General features: G+C 36.0%; 3 protein-coding genes and 1 pseudogene across 5 annotated transcripts; 2 read left to right on the forward strand and 2 right to left on the reverse strand.

The window, feature by feature from the left end:
- The first annotated feature begins 5,665 nt into the window (after positions 1–5,665).
- LOC102608145 (ABSCISIC ACID-INSENSITIVE 5-like protein 2) lies at positions 5,666–8,501 on the forward strand. 3 transcript variants are annotated; one of them, XM_025099904.2, is made up of 4 exons: positions 5,666–6,014; positions 6,377–7,345; positions 7,450–7,521; positions 8,038–8,501. In XM_025099904.2, exons 2-4 carry the CDS (start codon positions 6,527–6,529, stop codon positions 8,113–8,115), a joined length of 969 nt encoding a protein of 322 aa, XP_024955672.1. In that variant the 5' UTR covers positions 5,666–6,014; positions 6,377–6,526; the 3' UTR covers positions 8,116–8,501. The 3 variants fall into 3 exon arrangements, 2 of the variants coding, with proteins under 2 accessions (XP_024955672.1, XP_024955673.1); XM_025099905.2 differs by having other exon boundaries at positions 6,427–7,345; XR_003065940.2 differs by lacking the exon at positions 5,666–6,014 and having other exon boundaries at positions 6,103–7,345; positions 8,038–8,217; positions 8,325–8,501.
- A 183-nt stretch (positions 8,502–8,684) lies between these two features.
- LOC102619813 (protein argonaute 4A-like) lies at positions 8,685–16,093 on the reverse strand (annotated as a pseudogene).
- A 1,538-nt stretch (positions 16,094–17,631) lies between these two features.
- Positions 17,632–20,460, forward strand: LOC102608730 (probable U3 small nucleolar RNA-associated protein 11). The gene is made up of 9 exons (XM_006481909.3): positions 17,632–17,830; positions 18,308–18,439; positions 18,530–18,620; positions 18,748–18,839; positions 18,929–19,022; positions 19,121–19,200; positions 19,620–19,703; positions 19,840–19,939; positions 20,039–20,460. Exons 2-9 carry the CDS (start codon positions 18,384–18,386, stop codon positions 20,129–20,131), a joined length of 690 nt encoding a protein of 229 aa, XP_006481972.1. The 5' UTR covers positions 17,632–17,830; positions 18,308–18,383; the 3' UTR covers positions 20,132–20,460.
- Positions 20,461–20,679: 219 nt separating this feature from the next.
- On the reverse strand, positions 20,680–23,317 carry LOC102609019 (L-2-hydroxyglutarate dehydrogenase, mitochondrial). Its single transcript, XM_006481910.4, has 5 exons — positions 22,965–23,317; positions 22,595–22,876; positions 22,030–22,466; positions 21,256–21,415; positions 20,680–21,099 (listed from the first exon to the last, which is right to left on the reverse strand). Exons 1-5 carry the CDS (start codon positions 23,214–23,216, stop codon positions 20,986–20,988), a joined length of 1,245 nt encoding a protein of 414 aa, XP_006481973.1. The 5' UTR covers positions 23,217–23,317; the 3' UTR covers positions 20,680–20,985.
- Positions 23,318–25,261: the final 1,944 nt, after the last annotated feature.

The raw sequence follows: 25,261 nt of genomic DNA on the forward strand, positions 1-25,261 counted from the left end.
GTTCATGGAGCAAGTTGTTTCCTGTAGATGGAACCGGAAAAGAAGAAAAAAATGAAGTTAACTTTTTGGGAAGAGCGATAAGAAAATTTCCTTTTGACAAGTATTTAATATGGTCGGATTGGCACTATATTCCTAATCCATGGGGCCGTAGTTCATGATTTGTCCTTGACTTGGATATCATATCTTCATTGATGTCCCTGCCTCTGAAAAGTGGGGGACATACTACATTGACTTTGAATCTGTAAATAGTTAAAGCAGTATTTATTGACATAGATTTTGCTTATAGCCATTGTTTTTTCAATTTTTTGTTGTTGATTTTTAAGGGAAAAGAAAAAGTTAATGCCATGATAAAAACGTATATTGTGGTTAGCTTGACGAAGATTGTTCAATGTCGATTGGTGATAAAATTGCTTGGATTTAATACAATTGTTAAAGAAGCATCACTAGCTTTTGATTCTATTGCCTTTTGCTGTTAACTTGAATGATTTTCCTGCTTCTGGTCTATTTAAAAGGATTTGTAGATATTTATGCAGAAAATTAGTTAATTGTTTTTTAAGAGAAAAAAAAAGTCATTAATATTGAAAAATAAAGCGGAATAATTTTCAGAACTAAAATAGAATCTATCGAGGGAGGTTTGGAATTCTTCTTTAACAATACAATTTGTAGAACAAACTGAACATTAAATCTCCTTTTGAATCAAATACAAAACTAATAAAGTTGGGCCTATTCTACTGACTTAAATTTTTGTAATAGTTTTTTTTCCCCCAATATTTTAAATTTATTTCGTCTATTTTCATCCAAATTGAGAAAATTTTAAAGAGTGCTGAAGAACTTATTTTGCCTATAGTAGTTTTTGGATCCTGGATTATAAATTGCGGAAATGTTCGAAAAAATTTTAAAACCGCGAAATTTTAAAGGCTTAAAATTTAAAATACTTAAATCGCACGGTTTATGCGTTTTTTTGGATGTTTTTGCATTTTAAAATTCTAGATTGAAACATTTCTGATATTGCCTATATTAAATAAAAGTTGATTTCGAGAATGAGAAAAAATGTGGCGACAAGAAGCTCACGAATATGTTCTTTGAAAAGAATTTTTATTCGGTCTATCCATGCTACTGTTAACGCCAGAGACCGTCTTTAACAATCTATTTCCTCGCAAACTGATGTGGGTTGTCTTGAGAAAAGCAATCTCAGGTTCTAAGTACGTTAACATTTCAAAACACCTTGAAACCAAGTTCTGTTATTCAGTTATCAACATCTCAGGGTTCACTAAATCCCCAAGTGGTTACTTTTGTTTCTTAGCATCCTCCTATGCTGACGCAGCACCTTCCTATGCCGACGTACTGGCTGATTCAAAGAAGATTCTTAAACCTAAGATTTGAGTGCTTGGAATCAGTGGGTGTGTGGGTCCGAATAGAAACATCTTGTTGAATAGTTTGAAGAACCATCTTACTCCCACTTTTGATTTCATTAACAGGTTTGTTAAAACCAATAAGAACCTTGTTTATTATGATTTCGAAGCAATCTACCCGTGTCATTGGTTGCAATCTCGAGGAATAAATGGTGCCAAATTATGGACACTTTAAAAGCATTTAATTTGGCTTCTGAAAAAAACCCAATTGCATTTGCTTTCCTCAGAAATTAGGAAAATGATGAATTTCTTTGCGGACAAGGCAGGGTTGAAGCCATCAGATATTGTTAGGTGCTCTATTTTGTTGCTGGCCAGGCTAGCAGGGACAAGAATATCTATCCAAGATGGTCCGTTCTCCAAGTTCTAATGTCAAAAGATTTGCTCGACAAGGATGTAGATGTAATTTGGGCTTTAAATTTATAGTGCGTTTACTTGTCGGATTGGGGAATCAGAATCCGGAATTGGAATGATTGATGGTGTTTACTTCGCAAATATGGAGCATGAATCGGAATCGGAATGATGGGACCCACCACTATTTGGGAATGGGAAATGAGAGATTGATTCCCGTGGAGGAGGTGGGAATGAGTCCCCCATTCTTGGGATTGACCATTTTGCCCTCCCCAAAATTAAAAATGTCCATTTTGTCATCTTTTATAATTAATTAATATTATATTATAATTAATTAATATTATTAACTATAATTATTAAAATTTATAGTTCTTGAATAAATAATCACAATAATTAATATATTATTATAGTTAATTAATTAATTATTACTATTAATTAATATATTAATGTATTATTAATAATAATTATTTTTTAATAAATAATCACAATAATTAATTTATTATTATTGTTATTTTAATTAATTAATTATTGTACTGTTATAATAATTATTAATATAATTAGTTTATATATTATTATTAATGAATTAATATAATTATTACTATTAATTAATATATTAATATATTATTGTTCCTGAATAAATAATCACAATAATTCATATTATTATTATTATTATTATTAAATAATATACTATAATAATAATAATTATTATTATTATTATAATTAATTCATAGATTATTATTAATTAAATAATATATTTATTACTAATAATTAATATATTAATATATTATTAACAATAATTATTAATAATTATATTTTTTGAATAAATAATCACAAGAATTAATATATTATTAATGTAATTAATTAATTAATATAATATTATAATAATTATTAACAATAATTATTATAATTTATTTATTTATTATATTATATTATTAAATAAATAAATAATATAATTATTACAACTAATTAATTTATTAATATATTATTAACAATAATTATTAATAATTATAATTTTTGAATAAATAATCACAATAATTAATATATTATTTTAATTAAGTAATTAATATTAATATTATTAGTTAATATATTTTTATTATATTAGTTAATAATTATTATGACAATTATCCATTAAGTACTTTTTAGTAATTTGTTACAATCTAATCTGTTTTGATTCCGATTCCAAAACAAAGTAAACACGTTAATGACAATCCAACTTATTTCGATTTCGATTCTTACAGTTCAAAGTAAACAATTTATTCTGATTCTCATTTCCTATTCTCATTCCAGCCCATCATCATTCCTACCCATTCCGATTCCAGTTCATTCCGATTCTAATTTAGTAAACGCAGCATTAGAGGAAATAAGACTTCGAGAAAAGGAATCTTGCTTGTCATATGAATAACCTTGGAGAGTGATGCTGGCTTTCAGGCCATCTAAACTGATTATAAGATTTGATGATGAAGCAGTCATTGAGTTTTCCTAAATGCGAGGAGCTGCTTGGAGCAATGGATTTGACTTGCCATTCTATTGACTCGGCCATTGATTGACTTGATTTAATTGGCTGGAGCCTATAGCAAGTTATATGTGTTTCTTGAAGAGCTTTTCACTATCCCAAGAAATTTAACTTGTATTCTGATTAGTTTGGACGAATTGATGATATTCAGATAGCTTAAGTTATGCTTCTCTTTTAGACCGTATTTTTGATTCAGCATTCACATTCTCTATGAACCTAATTGATGTCGTCTTCCGATTGAACCATTGCTTTCCTCATAAAAGTATTTGATCAACCGCGTTGACATGGTTATATTGCTCGGAGCTGTTTTCATCTTCGCTTTTTGTTCTAATGAATAATTCGAGGTTAGTTGCCGAACGTTTTAGAGAACTAGGTTACACAAATTAATGCAAGGGGTCAGTTTGAGTTGTTTGCTCTCAGAAAGGTGGCGTTTGATTAATGCGAAATAATGCAATTTCTTGCTTCTCGAGGAGACCCAATAGGTGAGGTTGAGGTCTAGCGATCCTCATAAAACTAAAGTCCCGAATTCGTATCTCACTAGTGTGCATCTGTTAATAATAATAATAATAAGGAGGACCTCCGATAGGTCATTTGAAAACTGCTTGTACAAAATTGGCATGTCCGGTTTTAACTTAAAAGAACTTAACTAGTTCCAATTAGTCTGCCTTCCGACCAAACCTAGTTTCTCCAATCATTTTATGGTTTCATGTTTTTGGATTTGACCTCCACTCCAATTGCGGTGTAAGTTGGATTCGAACTGAAGATTTCACATACTATTTTTTAAAATTAATCAAATACCATTTTATAATCTGTGAATGTGGAATATGATATGGAATTGTGGGATGAGTTAGCAGTCATTTTTCGATAGCAGATGCAGAATATGGGGAGTGGGTCGGCTGGGCCTGGCGTTGGTGTTTTGTGCCTGTCCTAACATTTTTCAAACATTCAAAGCAAAAGGCGTTGTTGCTTCCATTGGGAAGAGATTTCATCATATTCATACAGATTAAAGGCTGCGAATGCCATTGACCATTGTGATTTAAATGCCAACTTATAGAAACAATTAGTATCACCCGACTGACACTGTAAATCTGTAAGAATGATTGAACGTTAGAATTACAATGTGTCAAAAAAGAGAAATGATGAAGGCTCTCACAGAAGTGCTTAGTTTAAGCTAGCAACTGCACATGGAAGTACACACCTCGGTCGAATGCGCGCACACACGCGGGTCCGGATGCATGCATAACATTAACATGTGATTTTTAATGACTCTGTCTGTTTGCTCACTTTACTGTCACGTGCGCATGTAGTCGGCAAAGAATATTCTCTCTACAGTAACGAACCCTGACACTGGACGCCCATAATACTCAACTCTCAACCATTTGTGTGTTTTGCTGTTATAAGTAGCATGAGATAGAATAGCAAATTTATTCATGGACAAGTATCAGATTTCTTCGTATCTTTTAACTATTTTGCTTCACTTATATGCATGCAAAAAAATTGAGTGCTGATTGATATAGTGCGCCACCAGATCGAAATTGTACAACTATTATCATTATATTTTTAAAGTAAAGTCCAGTATCTCACTGTGGTATTGTTATTAAGAGTAGTCCCTCTCAATAAATTTTTTGGGTTTATCCTTGCAATTAAAAATTTTTTGAGATCATTTTATTTTATTTTTTTTGTTTAAATCACCCGATTTCCGGTGACCGCATTGGACCCCGACTAATTCGGATTCGGGGTGTAGTCACAGTTAAGGCTTTTTACCCCTCCCAAATAGTGTGTTTAGTGGGGATCGAACCCAAGAGCTCTTCCCACTTACCCAGCCTGCGCCGCCAACTAAGCCACAACTGTTTGGTTTTTGAGATCATTTTAGATCAAGTCTATTATGATATAATTTAAATTCTACCCTCACTAAATCACAAAGATACCAACTCCATTTACAATAAATGTGAGGATATGTATCTTTTCCTAAATTATAATAAGGAAAGAAATGGTAGGTCTCCAGATTTGAACGGTCTTCTAGGATTGAGAGCCGAATTCCATTTATTTAATTAGAAATAAAGACATACATTATGCACCACATAATATCTGCAAGATTAAAACACAATAATGTTAAAGAAATTTACTATAATACCCTAATAAGATAACTTCCTAATGAAATCTCCGAACTGATGAGAGTTCTTTCAATTGTTTAATTTCTTTTTTTCTTTTTTTTTTTTAAAAACAGTTACTTTCTGAATCAGTAAATTTTGGAGGCCCTGGCCCCCCCTGGGGAGTTCGGTAAAAAAGGAAAAAAAAAAAAAGAGAAGGGGGGGGGGGGGGGGGGGGGGGGAAGCATAGAAAGAAAAAAGAAAATTAATGCCTAAAGCCTAAAAGAGAGTCCACTACGAAACTTTTGTTGCAATCCACGAGGGGGGGAAGTGCTCAGTGCGGCAAGCAAAGGTCCTTTCACGCATGACTATTTCTTTATAATATCAGACGAGAAACTTGTAAAACGACAAGCACTGAACTGAGAAAAGAAACTAAGGGCAGCCTCATCTTGTCTCAACTCAAATCAAGCTTAAAATACTTTTATGAGAAGATAAAATAAAATAAATGAGGTGATGGGAGGAATGTAGGTTGTTTGGAAATGAAAATCGTCATGTCCCCACAGTGCCTCAGTCACCCAGTGCCAGTGCCCAAAACAAAATTATAAATGTCACTTTTTCAGATTCAGATCAGATCCTGCGGCATCTATCTAAGTGAGTAAAAATACCCACTTGTTACTTGTTAGATTTCTTATTAATTCTGTTGCTTGCATTATATTCTTCCTTTCTCCTTATTTATATATTTGCTTTTCTTACACACACACACAATGCGAATGTGAAAGTAGGTCCATATGTACATTTTCCATTGTCCCATCCCATAGATTCACTCATATGTTTCTTTTCTGTCAGTATGCTTTCTTTCTGTTCCATTTGTTAATGTAATTGCTTGATGGTCTTCTTATATTCTTCTTCTATGTTTATTTCATGGGGTGCATTCATATGATTACTGCGTTTCATTTCTTTTAATTATTTTTTGTTATTTTGTTTGATGGGTAACTTCTAATTTTGCTGTTCAGTTTTGCAAACAATTTTGGTTGTTTCATTCGTGCTTCACACTGTCCTCCAGGTTACGGTTCTGTTTTTAGCTGACAGTTGTTGCCTAAGAAGAATACATTGAGATTTATTTCTGGAATGATAGATACATACATAGGATTTTAGGCTGGTGAATGGGAACACAGACAATGGGATCTGAAGGTGATGCGGCTGCTCAAGCTAAAAATATGCTTTCATTGACACGGCAAGGCTCGCTGTATAACCTTACTCTTGATGAGATTCAATCCCAGTTGGGGGATAGGGGGAAACCACTAGGGAGCATGAATCTTGATGAGCTTCTCAAGAGCGTCTGGACCGCTGAAAATAATTTCCACTCTGAACCAGCCTTATCTCTACATCGGCAGGGGAGTTTAACATTGGCCCAGGATCTGAGCAACAAGACTGTTGATGAGGTGTGGAAAGATATCCGACAGAAGAAGAGTGACGATAATCAAGAGAACGAAGCTCAGGCGAGACAGACTAGTCTTGGGGAGATGACACTTGAGGACTTCTTGATAAAAGCTGGTGCGGTTAATGAATCCACTACCCCTGGACAAAATAATTCTGGTCCTGGTTTAGAAGTTGATTCAATTGCGACAGTTCAGCAAAATGTTTCACAACATGCTCAATGGATGCAATACCAGCTCCCTTCAGTGCAGCTGCAGCCGCAGCATCAACATCAACATCAGAATAATCTGATGGCTGTTTATATGCCTACCCACACTATTCAACAATCTCTTCCTATCACTGCTAATCCAGTTTTAGATGCTCAGTACCCTGACAACCAAATGACCATGTCCCCATCCTCTTTGATGGGTGCACTATCAGATACACAAACACCGGGAAGAAAAAGGGTTGCCTCTGGAGATGTGGTCGAAAAGACAGTGGAAAGGAGGCAGAAAAGAATGATTAAGAACAGGGAATCTGCAGCCCGGTCACGAGCAAGGAAGCAGGTTAAACTTAAATGTTGCTTTCTTTTAGCTGATCAATCCTTTTCAGTTGTTCTCTTGTTTTGTTTCTCTGTGGACTTTTAAGAGCAGTCAATGTCGATGGTCAGGCTTATACACAAGAGTTGGAGAACAAGGTCTCACGCCTAGAGGAGGAGAATGAAAGACTTAGAAGACAAAGGGTATGGTTTATCTTCTTTTTTTTTTTCCAAAACAATTATGTAATCATTTTTTCTTGCCAAGTGATCTCCTTGTGGTATCATTTTTTCTTGCTATCCTTCTGGTTTTGGAGAATATTTCAATGGGGTAAATGCAATGCCTTTCATATTAAAGGCAGATGAAATTACTATGTTAATATTTGCCCTTCACTTTGCCTTTTATGGGTTTTTATTAAAGACATAGTTTTAATGTGTTGTGATGGTCTAGCTGGTAACCTCTTATTAATGCAGATGTTTCTTTTCGATTTTGCTTGCCATTGATCCTAATATGGCTGTTCTCAGCTTTGATATATTATCATGGGACTTTTTTTGTGCTTATTGTGCTCTGTTATTTGATTAAATACCTAAATTTCTTCCATTAATAATGGGATTGCCGTGCCGAGTCTTTTTTTTTTTCTTTTCTTTTTCAGCTGTTGTCTTAAAAACTGGCATATAGATGCCCATCTTAGATGTTAAATAACACCTTGACTTTGTTTGTAGGCGGAGGTGATCCTACCATGTGCACCACCTCCAGAGCCCAAGTATCAGCTTCGCAGAACAGGCTCAGCACCCTTCTGACATCTAATTTACACATAATGTTGAATTGCTGCTGTTGTACTTCCTTACTGGCTAACCATACTTCTGTAGTTTCCCAAACTAGTGAAGCACTCTATTGCCCAGGTGCTTGCATTGTTTTTTCTTGCAAAGCTGATGATTCTTCTTGGCTTTACCACACATGAATAGCTTGTATGTACATTTTTGAACTTCAGTATGGAACTTTTATGCAGTGCTAAGATTCCCCCGCACAAACACCAGAATATTTCCTTGGGATGCCGTTCATTCTGTTGGAACTTATGAGTTTCGTGTAAGCTTGTGAAGAAGAATGACTCAGGCCTTGTAAATTGATGTCAAATACCTTGTTTGGCAGTAGTTCAGTTCACTCCCTTTGCGACTTATATGAATTACTTCCTTTGGTGTTTGTGTTGTGAAATTTTGAATTGTTATTGTAGGATAATTATAATATCATCGCAAATGATGCATATGAAACAGATTTATCTATATGTTGTGAACAATAGAAAAACATTTTCAGGCAACATTTTCATCCTTCACACAGCATAGTTCCAAATCAAGATGCTACCAAAAAAAAAAAGTTTTAAGGTCATTCTACCACATGTATGCGCATATACGTCAGGTATCAGTTGCACACATCATATACATACATTACATATTTAAGTATCTATAGCAGCATATACATAGTGCATATTAAAAAGACTACAGCTTAGGGCAGGACTTAAAATTACATTCAGTTAGTCCAAATTTTGCCTGCCAATACTCATCTAACCTGATGTAACTTCGGCAAATGTATATGCATGCCTAGGAGTATCACTATTTTCAGCAGAAAAACATAGAACTTCTCACATTTTCGTGTAACTTCGGCAATGCTGGTACATGGGCATGTCCAGAAGAAGTCTGACCTCCGGGGCTTGAAGATATCTCTGACAAGTCATCGAACTTCATGAACTGTGAAAACTGAGCTGCTGCTAAGTGAGCATAGCGAACAGGAGCAACTGCAGAAGTAGTTGTAGAGGCTTCAACATTCACAAGTGAAATGTTAAAAAATTATAATTTCTGTCGAGTAGTTCACTAACTCCTAACTCATAACCAAGATCAGAAGGGAGAGGCCAATAAGCAGTGATGCCATTGTTTAACTTTGCTGTATCATATGTTCATTGAACAATTGCTTTCCGAGAACTCAGGAATGACAAAAAAGGCAAAAAAGTTCCCAAAACTTAATAACAAACAGAAAAGATGATGTGCAGTGAGTTCTGATTCTAGAACCTCCGACCTCTCGCTTGGAAGCAAGTGCCAGAGAGCTCCACCCTTACCGCAGAAAGCATCAATTTTGTAACGTTTCTGTTTACATCTAAATTCAAGCATTTTAAAGGTAAGAGAGACGGGTCTTACCTACAGATACTGCAGTCGTGCTTCTCTGATATCTGCAAAATTCAAACGAGTAAGAACAACGGATTGCAGTCCTAAACACCTTTAGATAAGGAAAGTACGTCCAATATTAACTTACACATAGCAAAGGGAATGAACCAACTCCTGTAGATAGATCATCAACTGAAAAGCCAATCTGATCTAACAGAACATGGTAGTGAGTCGGCCTTGTTGTTCCCTGACAAGTTACATCCAAAGGCAGTCAGATCTAGCATACGGCGGCAATCCTATAGATACTTGGGCAAAGATGCTCATAAGGTTCAAAGAACTGTTATGGTAGTAATTGAACGTCTTCACTGTCTCAGGCAAACTGTTATGATGGTAACTGAATGTCTTCGCTGTCTCAGGCAATCTTATATATCCCAGGAGCAGTCAATAAGGGGATCAGAAATCCACAAAGCAGTAGAAAAGGAATATGAACACTGACTCCATCCCTTGTTTAAACCCAAAAAAAAAAAAGGCAATGCCAAAAAAATCCAGCCAGAATATAAGACAAGATGGCACTCTAAAAGATAAGAGCAGTATATTCGAATAAGCTCACAATCAAGTTATTAGGTTTGTTCAGATTGAAACTGGGAGGTATAAACAGCCGCAAATTATAACTTCATCCAAATTCCTGATGAAAGAGGGATGTTTCCGGTTCCAGTTACAAGTAAACTGTGATCAGCAAAAGCTCCGTATTAAAAAATTGTAATGCAGGCATCCCAATATAAACTTAGTATGATTTGACATGTCAGGGCTGACTACTCACCAGATACCACAATCTTTAATCCCAAGTGTCATGCTATTTCTTGAAACTGCTCTAGGTCAAAATCACAAAAGAAAAAGGGAATATACAGGTTTGCCATGGCTGGTTCACATTAGGCCTACACTTCCGGCCTTCCAAATCTTCGAACCAATCCAAGATAAATGGTAGCACCGTTCTTGAATATTAGAAAACAAAAAAGTACCAAATGCAATAATGGCATAAAATATAAAAAGAAAAAAAAATTATCTCCAAGTTAAAGTAGACCTGAATATGATTATCTGGGATGGCTTTGTTTGTCCCGAACTCTTATAGAAGTCCACCAAAAGCTCTCTGAAAATGAAAGCATAACATATGCCTTCAATATACATGGTTATGAAGAAAAGGAAAGAAATTAAAAAGAGACAGTTATGATATCTTTACCTGACTATGCCAGCATCATCCTTGTTTGGAAGTGGCTTAAACAAGGAATCTATCATCTCAAGCTTTGTTGACTGGCTGCGTACAGAAGCTCTGTAACGGGAAAGTATTGGCCAATTTCTAGAGCTAACAACCTAAGAATCAAATTAAAAATAAGAAAAGAAACAAAAATATCCGATATTATGAATTCTTGCTTGATAAACTGCCAATGGGTGGTACTATCACATTCTGCAAGCTAAACAAGCTATTACATCTTACCGCAGCTACGGATGGCACGTTAGAGTGTCCAGGGGAGCCATGTGACACATCCATCCCAAAAATTATCGTAGGAACCTTTGAGACCAAAGGGAGATTTTTTGACTGCTCAATAGCCAACAAAGAATTCAAACCACCAAGCTGCATAAAAGCACCAACAATGAGAAGGATAACAAAAACAGCAACGCAAACCATGACAAAATTAAAGAGGAAAAGAGATAAAGGTGCAAGCTAAAAACACATGACAATTAAGGGAAAACAACTGAACAAGTATAAGCGGATCAGTTAGCTCACTTTGGCATTTATCTTCAAAAGGACATTCATAAGATATTGTTCATTGACCTTAGTTGGTGCAAGGCATTGATTGAAAATTCCAAATTCTGAAAGAGTCTTTCTTTTCCATGAACCTTGGAGATTAAATTATCAGGGACATGAGTAATAGACATCTCTGCATGGATTAGATAAAAATGAGTTAATAATAAAATGCCTAACCGTATAGGTCAGAGTCCTTTCTGTCGGGTAGGAGACAGAGAAGGAAGCAAGGACGTTTTTCAAACTTTTGCTTCATTTGTTCAAACATCCTGTCCACTCGAACAGGAGCTGGTGCCCGTCGAAACTGAGGATTCTCTTCAAAAACATTCAGTGGGGGACTTGTGGACTACAAAACGAAAATTGCTTATTCCCCGTAATAAGATTTTACGTAATGCAGCACACATGTATGCATGGAACTTACAATTCTCTTCATTTCTCCAAATCTAATCAAATCTCTGCACAGGCTACGTATATCACAACCACCAGAAAAATTTGCCACTGCCCAGTGATCAATTTTCGCTGCTGGAACAAATATCTATGAAGAAGATAAATAAAAAAATTGCAACAACATTAAGAGTTATCCATGTAAGCACGGCAGAAACTAGAAGCACCACCTTGTTGTGGAAGCTCCACCGCCCATTTTTGGGGAAGATAACCTCCCTGTTTCCTGCCATCAACTACTTTTCAAGAAATAGAACAGCTTCAGTAATGCACAGCCAGAATAAGGCTAATAAAGATTTTCAGAGAGTGGCCAACAAAACATAAAAGTAACCGAGATAGATACTTTACCCTTGGGGCAGATAAAATGCGGCCTTCAACTTGAGCAAAACGGCTGTTGATTGAAATGCCACAAGAACGCAACATTGGCTCAGAGTCATTTTTGTTGCTTCTCATTACCTGCGCATAATGCTCCATTGAATCCTAAATAAGCAACCGTTTGAGGAGGGGACAGAAATGCTAACGTAAACAAATGGGAAAAGAAACCTACGTCAGTTATGATCTTCATCTTCTCCTGTGGCTTCTGTTGTGATTTTTCCACTAGTGCAGACCTTTGGAAAACAGTCAATGCTTTTGTATAGCGTTGTAAGGAAAGCAGGGAACAGAGCTACAGTGGAGGAAGAGAAGAAAAGATGCAAGCTTATTGCTATATTAACCAACAAGAAAGTTCTTGGACAATCTAAGCTGCAAAATCAATTTTTTTTCAATAAGAATAGATCAGGTCACCTCAATGGGAATGTAGGTAGGTTTTCTTGGCTTGCCAACATCAATACATGGAAAGTCTCCGGAAAAGCATAAATTGATGCGGCGATGGTTAACAAAATAATCGAAAACGGTTACATCAACACATTTCACATCATCATTTCTATCTTTAACTCCTGATTTCCACGAGAACCTACAAAAAGAGGAGCAAAAAGCAAATCTTGCAGCATAATGCTTTAAGTAAAATGCCATATTAACAAATTATAGGCATAGCAAATAAGATTGGAAATCAATCAGAGCAGTGATGACTTACATCTGCCGTTTGCATGTGCTATCACTCAATCCAGTGATTCTATATTCTCGATTAAAGGGATGGACTCTTATCCTCAAAATTTTGAGTGTACGTTTAGCCTGTTAATGAAAATATGCGGCATGTTTTAAAAAACGCCTTGCCCGCACAAAAATAAAGCTTGGGCAAAAAATCTGTACCTTTGCCCAGTCAAGCTGATAACAATCACGCACATTTTGGTTGGCAATGAGAAAATCAATGATTGGTCCAGGCTTTATAATTGTTGTAGTCTATTCATCTGTCATTAACACAAAGGATAAGCAAATATAAACAGACCAAATCCTGAAAATTACAAAGGAAAGAACAATTTGCTAAAACCTTGAAAAGCGTTGAGGGAAAATGTTAACTTACCAATATTCAGAGACAGTCCTCCTTGTGTGGCTTGAAAACTTGAGTGGAAGCCCCAGCAACCAAGAACACCACCTCCAAGGTCAAAGAAACTCCTAGGTTCATTCTGAAAGAACGATTGACGTACAAGGAAGCAGCCCCTGTAGGAAGTGGCTAAGAATATTGAGATACTACGATGATCAATCATGCTAAAAAGGGAAGGAATTACATCAAGACTCACTGTTTGGCAGCATGCTGCCTTAAAATGATGTCTAATACTCTAAAGGCCTCTCGAGAATTCTGTGATTCCTGACCATGTAGAGCAGCAGCAATAGCCTGCAAAGGAATTTTGGCGGCAACGCTGATCTCTACTTTAAATGTTTTAGATTGGGATACCCGCCTTCTCTTTCTATCTCTCTCATTATTGCTACCATGGCCATCAGGGCTGTCATTACTAGTAGTTCTGGACAAAATAATCTCACCAAGTTAATATACGATGACATACTGTGAGATATCTAGTGTAAATCTTGACAAGAAGTAAATTCATGCTAGTTACCTATATGATGAGGGATTATCAAGCAAAACAAGGAACTCCATTTTTTTGTGGGGGAGGGCACTGATTGTAAATAAGCTCTTTTCTCCCGTGGGGCCTAGTTTACTTGTTCTCTTTGATTCCTCTGGACCAATGAAGACAGACGAGCCCATTGGCTTTATTAGATACAGAATCAATGTAGATCCAGAATGACTCCTGGAATGTAGATAGACTAAAAGAGGGAATAAAGGGATAGGAATAGGAATTATAGTACCATTAGAAGAAGGGGCCCCTGTGGGAACATCTCTACTGACGAACCATTTCAATAGTACGAACACCTTAAAATGGGAACCTGCAAAGCCGTTCCATTACTCATTGATCGTTAACCAGGCTGACTAACTGCCGGATTTTACATTACAAGCCATCAGAATCTGAATTGTGTTCAGCATCAGATTTTGATTGGAAGTCAGAGAATTGGATTGGACAAAAAGGAGGAAATGAGGTCACCATGGAAGTGAGCTCATTTCCGGAACCTGAAAGTATAGCTTCCGTGTAAGGGGGACGGGGGGATGTGCCCCCCGGGGAGCATAGCATCTCAGCAAGATCAGCACTATAAGTCTCACAAACTTTATCAATTATCTTTCTTCGGATTCCCTTTGTTTCAATGGGACAGCCATCGTCATAGAACAAGGCAACCTTTTTCAGTGAAGAAGAAAGTGTTCAGCATCCCGAATCTAAAGGGAGCCATTGAAACAAGGACAGAGGAAACTTACACTATAATGAAAAATGTGGCCACTAGCACCGGTGATGCTGACTTTGAAATGATTAGAGAGAAGAGATGTTATTTCTCCTTTTGAACCAGAAGGCTTTCATATTTTTTTAGTCACCTCAGGACCAGTTACCGATTTAATCTGTGAAGATTCTACATTTGGTGGGATTTCAGAGGGAGATGGACCGTGAGCTTCTGAATCTTTAGGAAATTTCATTATAATACCTAACACGAAAACGATGAATTATATTGGGACATGAAACATAAATAATGTCATTGTATAAATTGCCACTGTACAAATTGAGGTCAAAATACAATTAAGCTAAGAAAGCAACAATCTTAAGACATGACTTACACCAGAAATCAAATTAAAAGTTGTAAGGTGGGTAAGGCATTATATTGGTCAAAGAAAAATAAATCCAGTATTGTAAACCATTTCCAGAATCAAGCTTCATATTGCCAATTGAAAAAGACAACCGCAAGGCATGTAGCTGGCTTCAGTATGAAAAATGTCCAACACATGAAGCATCTGCAGTAAATTTGATATACATGTACATGGGAGAGTAAAATGGTGTAACAGGTACCATTTAGAGACACAGTGTTTACAATCCGAGCTCATTATACAGCTGGGCAATGCCTGATAGAAAGTTCTGTAAACTATCGTGGAATTGAACACGCACTACAATAACAAAATCAAATCTAACCGCTTGATGAGAGGAAGGACATTATAGAAAGTGTCATTTCGAGGCTCTTTCCGCACCGGAACACTTAAAAATGACCAATTACCGTAGCAATTGAAATAGTAGGATTGTCAAAATGACACAGTTTTTATCCAAAATGGTTATATCAATACCACAATAGATAACAAAAACAACTCTAGTCAATGGGATGTAACACTGGAACAGAGCATGAAACTGTTGCAGAAATCGACATAGCAGCTACATTTAACTTAAGAAACATAACTCAAGAAACAGATCACACATCAAAAGAGGCCTTAATTTCTTGAATTATTCTTAGGATGTATAAAACAATTGGGTTGAAAGCTAATTGAATAACTGAGAAGTAGAACAAGGTTAGTTATGATGCACAGAATGCGTGTTCTTTGTGACAAATAAACAATTAACACACCAGAGATGCTTCCCTTTTGTACTTTCTTCAAGATTTTGTACGTTCAGATAAATCAAAACTGAAACACTAGCGTTCAAGTTTGAAATAAACAAAACAAATGGACGAAAACGTCCCTCGTTTCACAATAAATATAAGGGTATTCGAGTAGCTTAAAAGTTCTGCCTCTGTGAAGAAATGACAGAGATGCTGCAGCACTTTCACTTTCACTTTATTAAAAAAAAAAAATGAAGAAAAAGAGGCGCTATGCTGGTCATAAGACATGCAAAGTACACCAAAAATGAAAAGCAATACATTATGCATGGGAACAAAAAAAAACGTACAGAAATGAAGAACAGAAACGCAGAACAGTGAAGAAGCAGCTAAATTATTTTATGCTGAGATGAGTAAGCAGAAGGACCAATATGTAAAATGGACAAAGCGAATTGAACAAACCTAGCTAAAAGATGAAGAAAGGAAACCTAATACTTTGCAGATGCTCTGAGTGATGAGGCTTTGGCCATTTTCATTGAATATAAAGAGAAAGAGACACACAGAGCGTCACAGTCAGAATGTAACAATCATTTTTTGGAAATACAAAAAGCTGATAATTGAAGTATGCTGGTGTAGGCTACTATAGGTGGCGTTTTGTGGTAGAAAAAACGAAAAAGCTTATGGTATTGTTTCAAAATATTAAACCATAAGTAAATTAACATATCAAGCATAGAAAATAATCAAATAGACTGTGGATCTTCTAATCTACTCCTTGAATCTTGATAGCTTTACTCATGTAAATATATAGGCAAAATTCTTAATGCTATTCTTGGACCTATTATTTAATGGACTTATCACTTCCTTCCATTAAGAAAGTGAATAAATTCCTTTTTATCTTAATCTTTTAAATTTGTGAACACTAATTATATCATTATGGAATCCTTCAGAAACATGTGAGTATTTATAATTAGCTTAGCTATGAATTAAAACTTAATACATATATGCGAGCTCTAGTTAAATCTTGAAACATGTAGGTGAGCTACATCTGAAAAAGAGGGTTCCAACATTTAGTGCTTCTCTGGGTTCTTATTCTTAATGCTAGTTTCACGGAATGGTTAAATTCCTACAACAAAGGTGGCATTAACTTGGGTCCTTTTAAGGGTTGGACTCTGTAAATGTGTAGAGATGGGTAACCTTCCCACCTATATTATATGAATTGCGAGGTTGGTTTTTATTAATATAGCTTATTATATAGGAGTGAAGCTAGACATTCTAACACTTAAATCTTAATTTGAGTCTCACCTAATCTGTCATTCAACTATTGAATAGTGAATAATAATTTTATAAGTTATGAAATTCATAATCTCATATAAAAGTGTCATAAAACATAGGACTCAAATTGAGACTCAAATGTTAGAATAATAAAAAAAAATGTGTATAAATTAAAATTTTATTTTCAAAATATATGGATGGGTTTGTTGAATAATTGAGTGTAGAGAAGAAAAATACAGATTTAAATAATTCTATCTTTGAGAAAATTTTTGTGGGATCAACACTGCTGCAGTGGCATGTAATATGGTCTCATTATAGGATCTATTAATTTTTAATATTAAATTTAAAAATAATAGTATTTGACCCCCTCAACTTATTTCTTTAACCCACATTATTTTTATTTTAACTTGAAATATCTAAAATATTCTTCTCTCTCAATCTCCTTCACCCTCCATTTTTATCCTTGCCAAACATTCATTACAAGTTCACAACAATAGATATTTTAGAATAAAGTTTAGTTCACTTTTGTTTATTTTATATTTTATTGCTTGCTAGGACCACACCAACACCAACAATTGGCAATCCTCCTCCAAGGTCTCTAATATTTTATTTCTTTTTTAAGGATTTGATTAAATTAGGTTGAACATATTTATTTAATTGGGTTGAATTGATTTTATTTAAACTCATTCAATAATTGGTTGGGTTGCATTTTCAAAAATCTTGTTCAACCCAACCCATCTCCGGCCCGAACCGACAGGGTTATGAAGGGAATAGTTTTAAAAGGTTTGGACATCAGTTGATGTTTTCCAAAATAGTGTGGTGGTAATTTGAAATTATCCAGGAAAAACCTCACCACTTCCACTTGACCTTTCTCGGCCCTTAAACCCGTAATCAAAACACAAAGCCGAACGAAAGCTCGACAGCACAGCCCAAGCTCCTCACGCCGCCGAAATCCCGACGCAACGCTCGTCGCTCTCCACAAGAACGCCGCAAGCTCGCCGCTCACCTCCGACTGTGAGTTCGTAATACATTTTTAGGCATTATTTTGGCTTGAATTAAAATTATCGAAAAAGAAAACTCACGTGGCTGTGTTTGTTCATTTAGTAGTACAATAATGTTTTTTTTAATAGTCTAATTTTGTTTCTAGAATTTATTAGCTCTTTTCAATTTTAATATCACAGAGTTAATAACTGAAAGTCGGCTGATATAAATTTACTGTTTCAAATTGTTTATCAAAAATATGAAAGTTTGATGTTAAAAGACAAAGACAATACAGTGAAGAAAATTATCTCAGTAGTAAATAATTGATTCTTTTAGGAGAAAAATAACCAAAAAAACTTATAAGATGTTTATAAAAGATATGGATTTTAATTTGGTAAATTACTATATCTGTATCTTTACGATTGATTTAATATTTATCATAATGAACCTAAACCTGTACTCTCTTATTTACAATCTTATGTTTTTGTTGTGCTGGTTTCAATTTTGCAGCAACTAAGATACCAAAATTTTGTACGGTTGTTAGTGAAGCATCAATTTTGGAATACATTGACAGCGTGATCTCAAAATGTCTTCTCTTAGGAATGCACTTCCTAGAAGGGCTCATAAGGAGCGAGCTCAACCGTAAGTGACACTATTTCCTTTTCAAAATCTTTCGTTTCGGGAAGTTATTTGGAAACCCTTTTGAGATGAAATATCTTTGGTCCATGTTAGGCAATCGAGGAAGAAATTTGGGCTTCTTGAAAAGCACAAGGACTATGTTATTCGTGCAAAAGCATATCACAAGAAGGAGGAGTCTATCCGGGTAACATTCCTACTGCCACAATTATGTCTTAATTCCTGCATTGTCATTCTTCTTTGCTTCTATTTACCTGTTAGATATTGTCCGTGCTTGCACATGGCTGTGTTTTATTCTGTGTGGTTGCTTACAGAGACTCAAAGAGAAGGCAGCATTTAGGAACCCGGATGAATTTTACTTTAAAATGATCAAAACGAAAACTGTTGATGGAGTACATAGACTAGAGTAAGTTTACCATCGCATTGCTTTTCTTCATAATAATTTCTTCTTCTTGTTTACAAATTGTGATTGACTGCCTGGTCTTATTCTTTTAGGGGCGAGGCAAACAAGTACACACAAGAAGAACTAATGCTGATGAAGACCCAGGACATAGGATATGTCCTTCAGAAACTGCAGAGCGAAAGAAATGTTAGTGATTGCTTCTACATTGTGTTTATGGTGCATATAAGGATTGCTTTTTCAATTACATTTGCCATAGTTATTTAAAAAACTATCTTTTGGTGCAGAAAATCGAAAAGTTAACTACTATGTTGCATTCTCTTGATAATAATCCATCAAGCAGACATGTTTACTTTGCTGAAGACAGGTTTGTGTTATCAAAACTCTCGTTTTTATGTGAAGATGATAATATTCTTGACTTGTGTTGATCTTTTATATGGAGAATATATAGATTCTTAATAAAGATAAGAGTGCTTGAATGATTTTTACTTTAACTTCTGAATTATTATGTGGTGATCCTCTCCCCCCTTTGTTTTTAATTTTAATACTGAGTTGGAATACCTGAGTCATGGAATATTTTTCAATGAAAATATTGTTACACTGTGTTTGTTGTAAAGTCTGGAGTATTTTTCGATGTTTTGAGTTGTCTGGTACAATTAGTGGTCCCATTTTAGCTTGAATTTGCTACAATATGTTAAACAATCTGTAGATCCTTGCAATATATTATTTGAAGTTGCAATGAATATTTGGATTGCTTTTACCCTGTACTTATTGTATTTTGTGCAGGGAAGAGGCAAAAGAAATAAAATCTCAATCTGGACGAAAAGATGCATTGCCTGATTTTGACGACATTCCTGATCACATTAAGAGGTAGGTGCTGAATGTTTAATGCATTGTGTTGGACAAAAGTACTTTCCACAACCTGAGCTTATTCTTGTCTGATGATGCTCAACCAGAGTTGTTTTCAAGTTCTTCACAGACTATGTTGCATATTTTCCGTTTGCAGGAAGACTGCAGCTTCCTACAGAGAACTAGAAGGGAGGAAAAAGAGAGTACAGGAGTTGGAAAAACTGTATATGGATATGTCATTGCATAAGGAATTACAGGTATCAAATGATCTCTTACTCCCTTTCTCTATCCGTCTATTGTGTTGGACTTGGACATAGACACTGCTGAGAATATTTCTCCTTTTCTTTAATGATTAGAAAAAGGGCCGGAAACGCAAACTACGTGAAGAGGAGATTGTTTGCCCAACCTCCAAGGCTGTATATAAGTGGCGGTCTGAGCGGAAGCGGTAAAGAGGGTACATTTTGAGGGAATTTTGTCAAATTAGCCCCGTCCACTTGTTTTGTTATGAGAGGGATTTGTTCTGTAGACTGGTAGCCATGTGCTGGAGGCTGAATTAGGACCAAGCAGTTTGCATGAGGATTCGAGCTGATGAATGATGATGATGGGTGTGGAAACTGGAAGGGAGTACTGAATAATTTCAAAAATGTAATTCTAATAATTTCCGAGCGTAGACTGACAAAATAATGAAATTTTTGAGTGATGTGTCGGTTGTAGTTTTTGTCGTATCGTTTGACTTCAATGAATTTTATCTTGAAATTAATACAGGATTTTTTCGTTAGCGCTGTATTTTAATTGAATTTGGATTGCACTTATGCGTGATGTGTACGTATTGAACTTATTTTAACGTGGAGGTAGCTGCTGATTATTCACGGTTTGGATACTTCTTCGCGCGCAACACGCTGTTTCATTCACAATTCATCACGTTATGTCCATTTCATTTACAACACCTGACACATGAAATGCCGGTGGCAGCAAGACACGTGGTTAAAGATACAGCGGTGAAATAAGATCTCTTTTGTTATACGAACGCCAATAGAAATTTTAAAATACAAGGAAATAGAAATGAAGCAGCGGCCAGCGAGTTGCATCATATCAAGCTGTATTAAATATAACAATCATCATGATGGTACCTAGCTATTGTTATATATCACTACAAATTTTTCATCGAAAGCAGGCGCAGAGTCTTCAAGTATGATATTGTTTTGAGTCGTATCATATGTCCTCACAAACAAAGGAAATATGAAGACCTTCTTATGTTTTTAACCCAACTTGAAGAATACCTAGTATAAAGTGTGGTTCTATATCATCTCAAGAATTTGGCAGCTACATATTCTGCAATTGCCATGCTTGAAGTTAGACCCGGTGACTCAATACCGAAAAGGTTTACAAGACCAGGTACCCCATGAGTGTCGTCTCCCTGTAAAATGCAAAGTAATTGTTTCGTTGTTACTAGTTAAAAAACAAATACAATAAATGCAACTTGCTTAATAAAAATGAATCATATATATATGCGCGGGTCATTTTATGTACTTAATTCAATAGTTCACATATAAGGTAATATGCAAGAAATAACCTGGATTACAAAATCGATGGGAGACTGTCTAGGTCCTGAAAGTTTTGGTCGAATCCCTGCATAACTGGGTTGTAAAGATCCATCTCGCAGGTCGGGGTAGTACTTTCTTATCTCTGGATAAAATCTTTCAGCACGATTTGCGTTTACAGAGTAGTCAAACCTGGAATAAAGACTTTAACGAGTTAGATTATAAGCAAGCAAACCATCATTGAATTATATGAACACGCCACAAAAAAGAACAGCATTCTGAGATCCTCTGTAACAGTTGAATCCAATTCTATTACATGGTAAAGTATAAGGATTACATCTTTTGTAGATGGTTAAATTTGTTTATTGTCTCCAATTTGATAAGAAACATATAAATCAGCAGACAGATAAACGAAATGCCTCTTGCATACTCAAAAAGTTATAAACTTAGCCACTTATTAATCACCACGCCTTCTCCAATTTCAACACATCAGCACAATTGCATATGAACTACATGAGACCCTCCAAATAGGTAATCACAAGTGTATTTCAAGCATTTACTAAAGAGGCAAAACAAAAGTGCTTGTTCCACATGGACCTCACTACACATAAGATCCATACATGAGGCTGATGAAAAAATGGGCAAACAATCCGTTGAGCACTTCAAAGAATTGTTGCTTATTCAAAGTCCAAACCAGAAGATATCTGCAGCCAATTCTCTCCCATATAACATTGCAAGAGAACTTAATCATGCTACAAGCAATAAATGATGGAGAGAAGGAATAAGAGACTATAAAGTAAGAGTACCTATTCAAGAAGCTTAATGTATCATCTATGCCATCGATCCACTCAACATCTGGGCCAAACTTGATCTGGCCATCCAAATCCAGAGTAACATGTACGCCAAGGCCACCGTCCTCAGGTATAGGATATATCAAATGTTTGAAAGGAGCAACTTTAGTATTTGCAAGGGAAAAGTAGCAACCACGAGCATAATAAGCAGGCGGAATAAAAACATTATCTAGACCAATAAATCTCTTTGCAAGAGCTGGGGCACTTAAGCCTGCAGAGTTCACTACAAGCTTAGGAATAAGTGTAAGCTCCGGCTGCAACGGAGATACACCATCCCAGTTTCGAAGATTTTTGCTTTCAGATATATAAACATTCATACAATTTCCTTCAAGATGGCCACCAATGACTGATGTATTATTAGAAAAAGTTGTTCCATGATTTTCGGCTTCCCCCTGGACCCACATTGGGTTGTTATCCCTGTCAATTCGCAGTCATAACTTATACAGAAAATGTACCTCAAAATTGTATTCAAGCATGTATGTAATTAAGCAACTTCTAACTATCATGGGAAAACGCATACCACTAGGGATAGCATTAGGGAATGACTATCAACAATCCCAGACGCAGGTGACAGTAAGGCCTTCACACATTGCAATTCAGGTTCCATTTTCATGGCTTCGAAACCCTCCAACATCCTGAGGCCGTGAACACCGTTTGCAGTTCCGCGCTTCATCAGATCATTCAACTTTGGAATCTCTAATGGTCTAGTAGCAACTATTAGTTTACCAATCTGTTTATGAGGGACCTCATGTTCAGAGCAATACTTGTACAGTAATTCTCTTCCTCTCACGCAGAAAATTGCCTGCAATACACACTATCTGAAAGCTAAGCTGCTAACAACCCAAAAGAAAATGAGGCTAAAATTCAAAGTAGCGAGCAAAAACCTTGACCTTGAGGGAATTGAGAGGATAGTAGATGCCGGCGTGAATGACTTCGCTGTTGCGAGAGCTAGTGCCGGTGCCGAAGGTGGGACCCGAATCGAGGACCAGCACCTCTCTGCCCTTCAACGCCAGCTCTCTTGCAACCGCGAGGCCCACAACGCCGGCTCCAATCACTACACACTCAACTTTCTCTTTCGCGGCCGGGGCAGCGGCGGTGGTTGTTGACATCCTCCTCAGGCTTTTCAACGTGTGTTTCAGCATTTTCTTCTGATTACCAGTACAAGCCTCAGTTGGGATTATGATTTATGATTTGTGATTTGAGTTAAAACTTATGTCATCCGCTCTTTCGGTTATTCAGTTCAGCTGGAGCTTTTATTTGCACATCACAAAACACTATAAAATTTTGCATCAGATACGACCGGTCGTATAAAAGTTAAAGACATTTCATTCAATAGTTATGACAATTTCCGACATTACGTCTAACTAAATTTTATATAACCGACAGGCGTAAAAACTTTGCCCGTCGGATATTATAGATGACGCGTCGTTTATATATTTTCTAAATTGACATGTCAATTATTTATTTAGCATAAAACCGATCTGTCATAAAATAGTTTACCAGACAAACGACTTAACCACTATCATCCACCGTTACATTTGGCGCCAACAGAAGCGAATGTCTAAATCCTTCTCCTTCATTTACAATTGACACACATTTACATACGCAAGCTCTCCGAAATGAAGCCAATTTAAAAACTGGGCTTGGGTGTTTCAAACAGCTTCTAATTCCTTGTTTGGATTTGATTAAGTGGAAGGGATGTGTCAGCTAATTATGAATGGGTATATTAAGAACCAAGCTGATCACAATTTGGGCAAGACAACCTGCCAGTGTTTCATTTAATTGTCAAAATATTCTGGTTACATTATAACAGATGCTAATCATGGCAGAGCTTTAGTTATTCTATTACTTTGTTGAAGCTCAATAAGCTGATCATAATTCATAAGGTTCTGCAATTTTCTCTTACGTATCGTGTAAACATTATGGTATAAAGTTTGATTTACGCTAGAAATCTTAGCACTTGCCAGGAGAAAATGAAAACATTTATGTTTTACATCGAGTCACTAACTGGCGCTGGATTTTGATACTCGTAATACAGGCTCGAATTACATTTTATGGGATGACACCAATACTGGTAGGCATTTGCTTGTAGATAATTAACAAAGATTCTATGTTAATTTAGCCAATGAATGGGTTTCGACAATGGAGTCTTGATTTGGGATATTGCAGCTGAGTTTCATTTGAGATTCATTGTAAACTGGTGAAAGCTATGCAGGTAATAATTAATGAAGAAGTTTTTTATTCATCCAACTGTTGCGTCTTTGATGGAGAGGTACTTGTTAGATTATTCTTTTCAGGTAACAACAAAGTGTTGGCTCCACTGGCAATAGAGTCCCCTTAAGTGGCTTGATTGGGTTTGCTTCCCAGTTCGAGTCGCAGGGAAGTCGTCTTTGTTGAGAGAACTTGTGCCTCTCGATTCGAGCGATGACTTCTAGTTTGGGTTGTGGTACATACTTAAAGGTGCCTCTCACAATTGGAGCCCTCCTCAAGATACCTCGTGGCCAAAACAAAAAAAAAATATTATTCTTTTCAGGTCACTGAGTTCCACAGCTTGCAATACCAGCTAATTGATAATGGTGTACAACAAGCAGCCTAATACTAAACCCATCAAGCTCAAATCAACTGCTGTAATGACTAATCGATCACTAGTTATGCAATTTTCATACTGAACGATGAAAAAACAGGTCTATGAACTAGATGATTCTATAGCGGCAGTGGCTTGCGGGCTTGGTGGAGGTTCACTTAGTCAATGCTGGAGTGAATGTGATGCTGCGGGCTGTAACTATCCTCTTGAAAAGATTGTTTGCTCTCTTTCAAACTTGTGACAGTATAAGGATGCAAATTGCTGCTGCTCTGTAGCTTCACTTGTTCTAGAACCTGCATTGCGGTACACTGCTTATTGGTGCATTTGAAGTGTTCTATGAAATAAATTAGCTAAATATTCTCGATTTAGATGTACTAGAATCAAACTTTTGGCAGCATATGAAGGCCTTGATATATTTTTCCGAAAAAATCTTTATGGTGTCGATTTAATTTCCTGAAGTAGGTCCTATATGGAGATGATACTACAATATTGATGTATGCGTACTTCATCTTACATGCGTGCATGCCATGATTTAATGCTTAAATGATATTCTCTTAAGTTACAGAATATGGTGAAGCATGATTCCCTTCTATATAGCTCAAT

This window comes from Citrus sinensis, chromosome 6 (assembly GCF_022201045.2).
Source record: "Citrus sinensis cultivar Valencia sweet orange chromosome 6, DVS_A1.0, whole genome shotgun sequence".
NCBI lineage: Eukaryota > Viridiplantae > Streptophyta > Magnoliopsida > Sapindales > Rutaceae > Citrus > Citrus sinensis.